Genomic DNA, 12,200 nt, shown 5'->3' with positions numbered 1-12,200 from the left:
TGTGAAGTATCTATGCAAGTATTTTCCCATTTTTAAATTGGGTTATTTGTATTTTATTAACAAAGTATAGGAGTCAGTTACGTATTTTGAATATGTCCTTTGTTAGATATATGTTTTGTTAATGTTTTTCCTAGTCTTTTAACTTGCTTACTGATTTTCTTAATGATATCTTTTGAAAAGCAGAATTTTGATTTTAAGTATAATTTATTAAATTTTCCTTTTATAGTTATTGTTTTCAGTATCCTAAGAAATCTTTGTCTACTATCATGTCAGAGATATTCTCCTTCTAAGATGTTTTCTTCTAGAAGCTATTATATTTCTAGTTTTAATTTTTATGTTTACATCTGTGATCATCTCAAATATTTTTTTGCATATGGTATGAGGAGGTGGGCTAACTCCATTTCCCCTGAGATATCTAAATTTTTCTACTACCATTTATGAAAAGATTTTATTTTTTCCTGACTTGTTTTAGAATGTTAAAAACTTAGTTGGTAAGTGGGTTTATTTCTAGACTCTATTTGTTTCCATGATCTGTTTATCCTTGTGCCAGTCTTGATTATATGGCTTTGTCATAAATTTTGAAATTAGGTCGTATGAGTCTTCTAACTTTTTATCCTTTCCCAAGATTGTTTTAGCTATCCTGGGTTCTTTGTATTTACATATAAATTTTAGAAACAAATTGTTAGTTCTATAAAAACAAACAAACAAACAAACAAAAACCCCCTGTTCGTATTTTAGTTGGAGTAACAAGTAAATCTATAGATGAATTTGAGAAAAACTAACATTCTTAACAATGCTGAGTCTTCTAATCCGTAAAGATGGTATATCTCTCCATTTACTTAGGACTTTTTAATTTTTCTCAATGACATTTTGTAGCGTTCAGGGTAGAGATCTTAATACATCTTTTGTTAAATTTATTTATAGTGTTTGTTTTTTGAGGCTATTGGAAATGGTTTATTGTTTTGAAAATCTGTTTGCTTGTTTGTTGCATGTGTGTAGAAATGCGGTGATTTTTGTATATTGACCTTGCATTTTGACAAAATTTACTTGTTAGTTCTAATGGGCTTTTGGGTAGAGTTTGTTTTAGTATTTCTTATGTATGCAATCATGTCTTTCTTTTCTTGTATGGCTTAACTATTATTTTTTTCTTCTTCTGTTTTGTCCTGTTACACTGGTGGGGGTGTCCAGTGCAATGTGCATAGTCATGGTGAGAGCAGACGTCTTTGCCTTTGGGAGAAAGCATTTACTCTTCCACCATTAAATATCGCGTTAGCTGTGCGTTTTCCCATAAAGTGTTTCCCACAGTCTCCCTCCCAACCTCCCACAGGTTGAGAAAGTATTCTTCTGTAGTGCCACAAACTTAACATTTGTTAAATATTTTAATTGCCAATAACCTGCTTTGTAATGAAATGAAGTTAACAATATGAACTTGTTTTTTGCCTGCGAGAGGTCACTAAATCAGTGGATTGTAACATGGGCCACTTCAGAGGGGTTATTTTTTCGTTGGCACCTTGACCACGTTGCTTTGATACTGTTGTTGCTGCATTTGATTGTACTGCGTTTAAAATACACTGATATTGCATTTTGCAGCATTTGTCATTTTAAAAATAATAATCATTATCTCTTGCTAGATATGATTTTTCAAAGCACTAGTCACATATTCATATTGAATTGGGTGTAGGAAGAGGTATCGATGAGTGTTACCCTTCATTTGAATAAATTAGAAACTAATCATTTTTCCCCTACAATTCGGTCATATATTTTATAGTTCTCTTGTGAAGCTTGTCTGTCATACGAGAGATTGGAAGGAATTTTGTGTATTCTGAGTTTCACAAAATTGATTATTAGTGTTGATCTGTCATCTTATAGACTCTTCAAGCTATTTTTATATGCTTTACATTAAAATTACATTAAATATTTGCCTAGCTCCAATTCTATACCCAGCACTGTAGTAAAGGTACCTGAGATATAACGGGGAACAAAACAGATGTCGTTGCCCTCATGGGCCTTGCAATCTAGTCAGGAAGATAACAGTTGAATGACATAGATCATTATAAACTACGATAAGTGTGGGATCTGGTCTGCTCTGGGAATTCCCATCGCGTTTCCCTGAGGAGGTGGTGTTTAAATTGAAACCTGAAGGTTGCATCTGAATTAGCTAAGAGGAGTGTGATGGCCCAGTAAGCGCAGGTACAGATAACCCACGGCAGTTGGGAACATAGCAGAGACATGTTCGGGACCAGAGGGGTTCGGGCTGCGTGGTGGGGGGAGGTCGAGCCAGTTTAGCTAACCTAAACCATCCAGAAAAATAATATTTGATAGCTGCATGGAGGCTGGATTTCATAGGGCCTGTCAAGAGTTTATCCTAAGGGGGCAGTGTGAAACCACTGCAGTATTTTCAACAGGGAATGATATCTTTGCGTTTTGGAAAGAATATTCTGTTTTGTGTATAATGGATTGAAGAGAGGCTACAGGCAAATCAGGAAGCTACTGCCGTAGTCCACACATAAGATGGTGTGAGCTTGCTTAGGGTAGTGACAATGGAGATGGAGAAAAGTTAACCAATGAGAGTAGTTGAAGAAGTGGATAAATTCTGAGTGCATACACCTTTTCATACATTTAAAAAACTACATTTAAAAACCTTTTACTTTATTAAATCAAATAAAGCAAAAAAGTTTACTTTTTAATGTATTAGTTATATAGTTCTCCTTGATAGCCACTGCCTACTGTTTATTCCATTTACCATTGATGGCTAATGGCCCTCTGGGGCTTTACTGTTTAGGTCCTATTGAGTAGTGTCTTGAATTGCTTAGGTATTTAATAATAAAATACTGATACATATAAAATAATATATAGAACATCTTTAAGGTATAAATGAAAAAGTCAACAACTGTGATGTATCATCTCGTAAAGTTATATAGTTTTAGCTGTTAGAAGTAATTCTGAAGCAATTGCAAATAATGATTCCTCTTAGGAATTGCCCGACTAGCATTCATCAGTTGAAAGGAGAGGGGGGATAATGATCGTATTAAGAATGGCGGTAATAAAACACCTAATGGCCCCTAAAATGAAGAGAATTATGCCTAGCACAAAAACAAAAAAATGCTTTATGTAATGAGCTATGTAAATATATGACATTAATGCTCTTTTGCTATTAGAGCTTTACGTTATAAATTAGTTACTATTAAAATCGGATCAGAAAAAAAGAATGGAAAGGAAGAAAAGTGAGGGGCTCCAAAAAGGAGAGAATTATCCTGTGAGAACTACTGAAGCTTTTTGGTAGAAGTTGGAAAGAAAGAAGGATGTTTAGTGAGTCATAGATGCTGCTCCTTGAACTTTTTCCTTCGCGTTATCATATACCTTTGAAAGCACGTACAATTATGGATTGTTTACAGTATTCTTAGAATCAGATCTCTGCCAGTGACTTTTGGAAAATAAATGTGTCAAACTAAAACAGTTTAATACTTCAATTTCCCTACAGGAGAGTTTTTTGGGGGCCATTTTCCTGATTTTAGCAATATTATAATTGAAAACTTTTAAAAATGTGTAGTCTATACTTGTTAAATGATTTCTTTATATTTTGATGACTTTAGGAAGTGATAGCATTTTATTTTTCAATAGTTTTCTAGTAAGGCTTAGTATTTAACTATATGGAATGTGGGAATTGTCCACATTTATGAATAAGTATCAAATGTAATTTTTATTTTGAATGTTTATTATTATTGTAAAAGAGAATGTTAGTTAAATCCAATCTTGTTGATTTTAATACTTTAGGGATCCCTAAAAGTCAAAATGCTTTCCTGTAAAATAGGACTTTCTAGTCTTTTTAAAAAAATGGGCGTATAATTGACATACAATATCCTGTTAGTTTCAGGTATACATCATAGTGATACAATATTTATATATATTACAAAATGATCCCCTGTGGTAAGTGAACTAGTCACCATCTATCACCATACAAAGTTATTACAACATCATTGACTGTATTCCTACTCTGTACATTATATTACCATGACTTATTTATTTCATAACTGTAAGTTTGTACCTCTTAATCCCCTTCATCTATTTCACCTGCCCCTCAACCCCTCCCCTCCCTGGTAGCCAGCAGTTTGTTTCCTGTGTCTATGAGGCTGTTTCTATTTTTGTTGGTTTTGGTTTTAGATTCCATATGTGAGTGAAGTCATACATTATTTATCTTTCTCTGTCTGACTTATTTCATTTAGCATAATACCCTCTGGGTTCATCCATATTGTCACAAATGGCAAGATTTCATTTTTTATGGCTAAATAGTATTCCTGTGTCCACATACACACATATACATATATACACACAGCGCATCTACCAATGGACACTTAGGTTGCTTTCATATATTGGCTACAGTAAATCATGCTGTAATGAACATTAGGGTGAGTATATCTCTTTGAATTAGTGTTTTCATTTTCTTCAGACTCACTCCTATGTTCATGGCAGCTTTATTTACATTCGCCTTTTTGTATTAAATCTAAATATTTACTTTTTAAACTCAACATGGTTCTCATTCTAAAGGTTGTTATTTTAACTTGTTTTATAAATTTTTCTGGTAATAAGAAATGCTCTGCCATACCATAATTTGACCTAACCTCCTGAAGATTTTAGCTATAACGTGGACTTCCTGAAAGGCAGTTCAACACGAAGGAGAGTATAGGGCTTCCTCTTCTTTACAAATCATTGTTTGAAATCCAACAGAATTCTCCTTAGACGTTTCCTGGCTGGCAGCCATCAGTGGACAGGAGAGGAGAGGAAAAAGGATGGGGTGCATCAGTGCGGTATTAAGAATGGCAGTTTCGACCTGTTTCAGCCATAGATTCATGACTGTCATAGGAGGCAAGTGATACTTACCTTCTCTGGTGCCAATTTTATTCCTGTGGAAAAGGATAATGATGGTACCTACTTCATAGAGATTTAAGGTTTTTATAGAGAAAAAAATAAATAAAGCACATGGCATAATGCTCGGCACATTGAATGTACTCAACAAATGTTAGTTATCATCTGCATTTTCATCTTAATTTTCCTGATTTAATTCTGAAATAATTGGTGAATTGGTTCTAAGTCACTTTTAAGAAAAGCGCTGACCCCAGAAGAATTATGCTTGTAAGAGTGAATTTTTGTCAATGATAAGTCAAGATGAATGGAGGTTTTATTTTGGAGGTTTTTAACCTCCATCAAGTAAATGAGCTTAATTTACTTTCTTTTAACTCAAGCACTGTTTGACAAAGTTCTTTGACTCTTTCAATCTTTTTTTTTTTTTAAGATAAAAGTGGACTAAACAATCATTCTATTTATTTCTAATGCCTACTCTTCTGAGGTCATGTTTGACCTTAAATATTTTCCTAAATAGATTTTAGTATACAGGTGTTAGTTCCAATGCTTTGTTTGTACAGTTAAATACATCAAATTTAGCAATTTGGTGTGGGCGTGGAAGGGATTGGAGAGGTTATTAAATGACCTAACTTCTATTAATCAAAATGTAACTATATTTTAGAGAATAAAAATAGTAACTATATCACTTGAGTTCATGAAGACTTAGCTGATTTTTAATAATTAATAAGTTTTTTTTCTGCCAATGAGCATTAGATTACTGCTGACTTTTAGTATCATAGTACCTTGTGGTAGTTTCTCTGCAGGGTTTAAAGGTACATCTCAGTTTTTGTTGTCTGTCTTGTCCATAGGAAATAATCTTTAGAGATGCTATGAGAATACCTCTAGAAGTTCGTGCGTGCTGTTAATATGTTATAAGCATCGGTCAGTCCCATTGTCTTCTTTTGTCAATCTTGGTCGGAGCTTGCCGAGTAAGTCTATAAGCCTGCATGTGCCTGGCAACTGTTACCTAGAGACAGTTTCAGCTACAGTAGCCATTGGCTGTGCTGTCGATTGGGGCAGGAGGACCGAGTCACCTTTCCGATGGTGAGTTCTTCTGCATCAGCTCAGGATGAGGAGGAGGAGCGGGGCTCTGGCTCAGGTGGAGGCAGTGATGCTGGGAGACTGTGAAGAATATCCTGACAGCATCCGGTAACTGCATCACAGTGAATCGGACTTCTGGATCAGGCAGCCCAGCCTAGCAGCTGAGAGTGAATGTAGGTGAGAAGCATTGCCTTTTTCCTGTAACGAGAGAACTATTTTGTGACAAGTGGAACTGGGAGTGTGCAAGGAGGAATATCTTGTGGCTTTCATGAAAGGAGAAGGACTTCCCTGGGTGACTCGGTGGTGCACGAGGAAATAACTTTCGGAAGAATGCTTTCTCTCACGCTGCTGCATTGTTCCTGAGGAAATGTTTTTATTTTTAATGCATGGTATTTCTTCAAAGGGTATGACAACAAAGGCTGACAGAAGACTCTCTGAAATGCCTGTACTTTAAAAAAGACTTTTGATGATGTTAACCTTATATCAGAATGACCTTGGAAGCTTTTTGAATGGATTCTATCCTGCCAACCTTCCAGTATTTCAAACTCTAGGATTTAAACTCATCTTGATGCGTTAGAGGTATTTTAAAATGAGACCATCCTACAACCTGCCTAATGGCCCCTGTGTTGAGACCTTGCTCAAAATAGAATGCAGAAATAGAAGAGACATTTTTCTAAACATATGGCTGCTACATAACTACAAATGTAACAAACAAGGTAATTTTCCACTTTCAGAAGATATAGTTGAAGTAGTGATTTAATGTGTTAATCATCTAATAAAAATAGAAAAAGTAGAGAAACAGACTGTGAAGCCTATTAGAAATAGCTAAGTTATAAATACTGGCAACATTTCTAGTCAATAAGCTCAGAGTAAACAGGAAAGTTTCCATTGTCACAATTTCATATATATGTCCCTATATATGTGAGATATAGCAACTTTAAGCTATATATTTTATGCTCATGTTTCGTTACTAGGAAGGTGGCCTGTCAGATGGTAAAAGTTATTGTCAGTTATTGATGCTGAAATTAATAGCAAAAATTATTTCTTTTTCTTTTGAAAAGGAGGAAGTATAAATCACATTGCTGCCGGTAGCAGCAATTAAAGCATTGCTTCTGAATGCGTTAAAAATGCATGCAGAATTAAAACTTCAGAGGTTTATCATATTTTGTTAGGTGTTAACCCATTGCATACTATATCTTTCCTACTGGAAGTATGTTGTTTTTTTTTTTTTTCCTCACGAAAGCTGTAGGGCAGTCTGGAGTCTGTTCCCTCTGTTCTACTCCTTTGTGCCTGAATAGAGATGAGTCTTTTGGAATCAACCTTGTTGGCAAAGGTGGGGGGTGAGGGTGGGGCGGGAAGGGTTTCTTAGCTTTCTAAAGATACGAGAGAGAAATGGATCATAAAGTTGGCCCACCAGCGTCAAACCCTCAACTGAACCTAAAGACTCTCTTTGTCACAATGAACTTTTTCTTAGCTTTCCAACCAAATCTGAGATCTTAACTGTTTAAGTTCTAAAATATGAATCCACTTCTCATGATAGATGAAACAGGAAGCCTGAGACAATTTCAGACTTTTTCTTTTCTCATTCTTTCTAGTTGATCTCTAAGAAACAGCCTTTCTGAGGAGGACAGACAGCCCACAGAAGCTTTTCTTCCCTTGGCAATTGATTTTTTTTTTCTTTTTGTAGATTTAATTTTTCATAGTGCAAGGGAATACATTCGTTTTCTCCAGAAGTGCCTTGTGTTTGCCGAAAGTTGTCTGAGGCCACCAGAGGAAGCTAATGAGTGACCTTTCCCCGCTCCTTTGTAGTTTATCCCCTCCCTCGCCCATCCCTTCCCAAAGCTGAGGTGTGTCACTGCTGCACTGAGGCTGATGAAGGGACCTGAGTACTCTCTGGGATGCTCAGCTGTGACAGAAGCACAGCCACTGTCTACCGAAGCCGATTCCGAGACGCTCGTGTGCAGAGTGTCACAGATGCTGGGCAGGGCACCGGCTTGCCGTCGCCAAGGCTGCAGGCTCCCTTGATTCGAAGCCATGAATGAATCCAGGTGGCCTGAATGGAGGATCCTGAACCTGAGCAGTGGCCTCGTGAATGTGTCCGAGCGTCCCTCCTGCCCACTGGGATTTGGCCACTACAGTGCGGTGGACGTCTGCATCTTCGAGACGGTGGTGATTGTCCTGCTGACGTTTCTGATCATCGCTGGCAACCTGACGGTCATCTTCGTCTTTCACTGTGCTCCGCTCTTACACTATTGCACCACCAGCTGCTTCATCCAGACCATGGCATACGCTGACCTCTTCGTCGGAGTGAGCTGCTTGGTCCCCACCCTGTCCCTCCTCCACTACTCCACGGGGATCCACGAGTCACTGACCTGCCAGGTTTTTGGATATATCATCTCGGTTCTAAAAAGTGTTTCCATGGCGTGTCTCGCTTGCATCAGTGTGGATCGCTACCTGGCAATAACCAAGCCCCTTTCCTACAACCAACTGGTCACCCCTTGTCGCCTGAGAATTTGCATTATTTTAATCTGGATCTACTCCTGCCTGATTTTCTTGCCTTCTTTTTTTGGCTGGGGGAAACCTGGTTACCACGGTGACATTTTCGAGTGGTGTGCCACCTCTTGGCTCACCAGTGCCTATTTTACTGGCTTTATTGTTTGTTTACTTTATGCCCCTGCTGCCTTCGTTGTCTGCTTCACTTACTTCCACATTTTCAAAATTTGCCGGCAGCACACCAAAGAGATCCACGACCGGAGGGCCCGCTTCCCCAGCCACGAGGTGGACGCCTCGGGAGAGACCGGGCACAGCCCTGACCGGCGCTACGCCATGGTTTTGTTTCGGATAACCAGCGTGTTCTACGTGCTGTGGCTCCCCTATATCATTTACTTTCTTCTGGAAAGCTCCCGGGTCTTGGACAATCCCACACTGTCCTTCCTAACGACCTGGCTGGCTATAAGTAACAGCTTCTGTAACTGTGTAATATACAGCCTTTCCAACAGTGTTTTCCGGCTGGGCCTCCGAAGGCTGTCCCAGACCATGTGCACGTCTTGTGTGCGTGCGAAGGGTCAGGAAACACGAGCCCCCAAACCCAGGAAGCGGGCTAATTCCTGCTCCATTTGAAGAGAACTGCACAGTAAATCAAACGCAATCTGACAGTGGTTTTGGATCGTATTCTTGATTCACCTGGAAATTTGCCACTAGAGAAATATTTACTTGAATAGTTGACTAGGAGATGAAGGGACCAGAGGTTTCTTTTTTATTTTCTTTTGTCATGGAGGAAAAAAACTAAAGGAAACGATGTATAGAGGGTAATCTCATGAGATAATTATAGCGTGTGCGTGTAAATGTGCAGAAATAGGAAAAACGAAGCACTGAGGATGAAAAAGTATCTCAGATCTTCCACAGGACATGAGCCAAGTCCCTCGGTGACGGTGTCTCTGTCTCTCTGACTGAACTCTCTCTCCTGTCCGTGTCTCTCCTTCTGTCTCTGTCTGTCTCACTCTCTTTGTGTTTGTGGAAGTTACTTACATAAATTGCTCTTTATAGAACAATGCCACATATTATATATGTGGCAAAGTGTAGTCTTGCGTCAAAGTGTACTTTTAAACACACTGATTTGAAATCCGTGAGTGGTCTGTCTATGGAGGATGCATAGTAAGCGTTGTATTTCAGTACCTGCCACACAGTCTCTTTGCTTGTGTTTTTATAATAATCCCCGCAGCACAAATTTTCTGCTACGAGCAAAAAGAAAGTGTTTTTATTTCATCAGGGTGAAATCATGCCCCTTCCCTTCCTAACAGCCTGCTGTATTTTTCTCTCCATTTTTCTTGATCTGCATCCTTTGGTACCTTAATCCAGAAGTGTCTTAGCTAATGAAAGAATCTACTCTATAAAGCAATCATAACGTTTAGTAATTTATTCCTTCCAACAAAGCAATCTATAGCTTGTTTGAAATATTGTGTTACATATTTTTCACGGCTTTTGGAAATTTTTTTTCTGGTTTTCTTTTTAAAGAATGCCCAAAGTGATGTCCTTTTTTACTATAGTAAAGCTTTGTTTTCCTTTAAGAAAATCCACAAATAATACAAATGCGGCTACAGGGTACTCACCCAGAAGTGAAGTACTGTTCTTAAAGCTGCTTGATGTGTCCTTTTTATTTTTAAGAGTCAAAAATTGACCTTTTTTTTAATCAGGCCTACAAATCTTGCTGTTGTGTCCACTTAGCATTTGTGTGATATGCTTTGCACATACTATATTTTTTACAACAAAGAAAATGTAAATTATGTGATCTGTGCCTAATGTTTTCTTAGCACAGTATATGATCGATGTCGCTTAAGTCATCAGCATTGGAAAAAAATATACAAAAACTTCTTTTAAGAGGAAGATACTTTTGTGTAGTTGTTATTTAGGTATTTAGACCAAGCTTCATTCTTAGTGCTGCTGAGAATACAGTATACTTAATTATCAGATACAGGTAAGAGCTGTCAGTATTTTCTTTTGTAATGATCTGTTTTCATATTCAGAGGTTAAATTAGCTTATTTTTTAGTGTGCCACCTGGAAGTGTGTAATAAATTGTCAGGAGGTTACATGCAGCAAAATGGCACCTGGGAATGAATAGTAAAGTAGGTGTGAGTGACAAAATTTCTAAATCTTACTTTTTTTTTTTTTTTACCATACATTTATTGCCTGACAGATATGGAAAAATTTATATCAAACTACCAAGTATTTTTCTTCTCAGCACTTTTGACTTCTCTGTTTAATGAACTGCGTTGATGAAATGTGCCTATGGGAGCCAGCCGTCGTTGCGTTGGTGGCTTGACGTCAGAGGCCCTTTAGCAGAAATGTCATCATTTTATTGAGATTGTTCTGAACCCCTGTATATTTTCAAACATGTAAGAAAGGTTTAAAATAAAGAATAAAATACTATTCTCTACATCAAAATCAGACTTTGCTTCAGATTAATAAAATGCTTACTTGGAACAAGAGTTTACCTGTTTGGGATCAAAATTGAGTTGCTTTACGTTTCTGGGGTTTGGGTTATTTATGTCAATTCTTGTCCTCTCTTTGCTAGTGAAGTCTTGGATAAGTTGAAATGTGCCTTTTAAGTTCAGACGAGTTCAAGGAAAACAAAGTTCAAGGGAACATAGTACTGTAACTTTTCAGTTGTCGTAAATAGAATCTTCAATATTATACATATTATTTGGGAATCAGATTTCTATTCCTTTAGTTTGGAGTGTACGTATAGTTAGACTCAGTAGACCCTCTGTACAGAAAACCTGAGGCCATATTGCATTTTCCTCTTCCGGCTTTTTCTCATAATAATTAATAAAACAATTAAGTGCCAGGCACCATGTGAAATTTTACATATGACATTTAATCCTCACCATAGCCCTTTGAGATAGCTACTGTTATCCCCATTACAGAGATGTGGAAACTAAAGAAAAGTAACTTATTCAAGGTCACTCAGTCAGTGGCAAAGTTTCATTCACACTGAGTTGGCCTGGAGCCAAAGACTGTACACTTACCACTGACTCTACTGCTTCCTTCCTTTCTTTCTTTCTTTCTTTTTTTCAAAAGCCTTCAGAGCTTTGTGCCTTTGTCTATACCTTTTTTCCAACAAAATTTCTCTTGAGTTTTCTTTCTTTTTTTCTTACCTAGATCTTTTGCTTCAGTTCTTTTCTTGAGATATTTTTTTTCCTTAAGCTTACAGCTCTCTTTGATTAAGACAGCCATCTGATAAACCCAAACTTGCCAGGTCAGTCTATAATCAGACTGAAACCCCAGGGCACGATGTTCTGTGATAGCACTTTTGTTCATTTTTGTTAAGTTTTCCTTGAATAGCTTTTTCAAGTCTCTATAAATTTTTTATTGAAAAAAATGGAAGAAGCATGGAAAAGGAATGCTTTATTGTAGGCCGAAAAGGGAGCCTCTGTGAGGCAAGTTCTATATTTAGATTTTTCATTTATTATAATATTTCATGTACAACTCTAGGACAAGCCATTTAACTTCCTTTTGACATGTTTTAATATGTGTTTATATAATAGATAATACTTGCTTTGGAATTACTCTATCTTTTTTAGGTTCACATATTTTAAGAATAGAAAGCATAGCCATTATTCTCGTCATTATATTGTATTCTGTGGTAATTATCCAATTTGGTCGTAAATGACAGCCGAACAGTAATGCTGTAGACTGTTACTAAGGGTTCTATTATCTGGAGTTCTTTCCGAAGTTATGTAGTGTTGAAAGTTTTCATAAC

General features: G+C 37.2%; 1 protein-coding gene across 1 annotated transcript; it reads left to right on the top strand.

Annotated features, from left to right (window-relative positions):
* Positions 1-7,675: 7,675 nt before the first annotated feature.
* On the top strand, positions 7,676-9,716 carry GPR52 (G protein-coupled receptor 52). Its single transcript, XM_011361254.2, has one exon. The coding sequence runs from the start codon at positions 7,975-7,977 to the stop codon at positions 9,058-9,060; it is 1,086 nt and encodes a 361-aa protein (XP_011359556.1). The 5' UTR covers positions 7,676-7,974; the 3' UTR covers positions 9,061-9,716.
* Positions 9,717-12,200: the final 2,484 nt, after the last annotated feature.

Source organism: Pteropus vampyrus, unplaced genomic scaffold (genome assembly GCF_000151845.1).
Source record: "Pteropus vampyrus isolate Shadow unplaced genomic scaffold, Pvam_2.0 Scaffold65, whole genome shotgun sequence".
NCBI classification, from domain to species: domain Eukaryota; kingdom Metazoa; phylum Chordata; class Mammalia; order Chiroptera; family Pteropodidae; genus Pteropus; species Pteropus vampyrus.
Note: the sequence above shows the minus strand (reverse complement) of the source record. Positions and strands in the feature narration are given on the sequence as shown.

What these genes read in the sequence shown, in the direction of transcription:
- GPR52 (XM_011361254.2), top strand. Translation starts at nt 7,975, where the DNA reads ATGAATGAATCCAGGTGGCCTGAATGGAGGATCCTGAACCTGAGCAGT.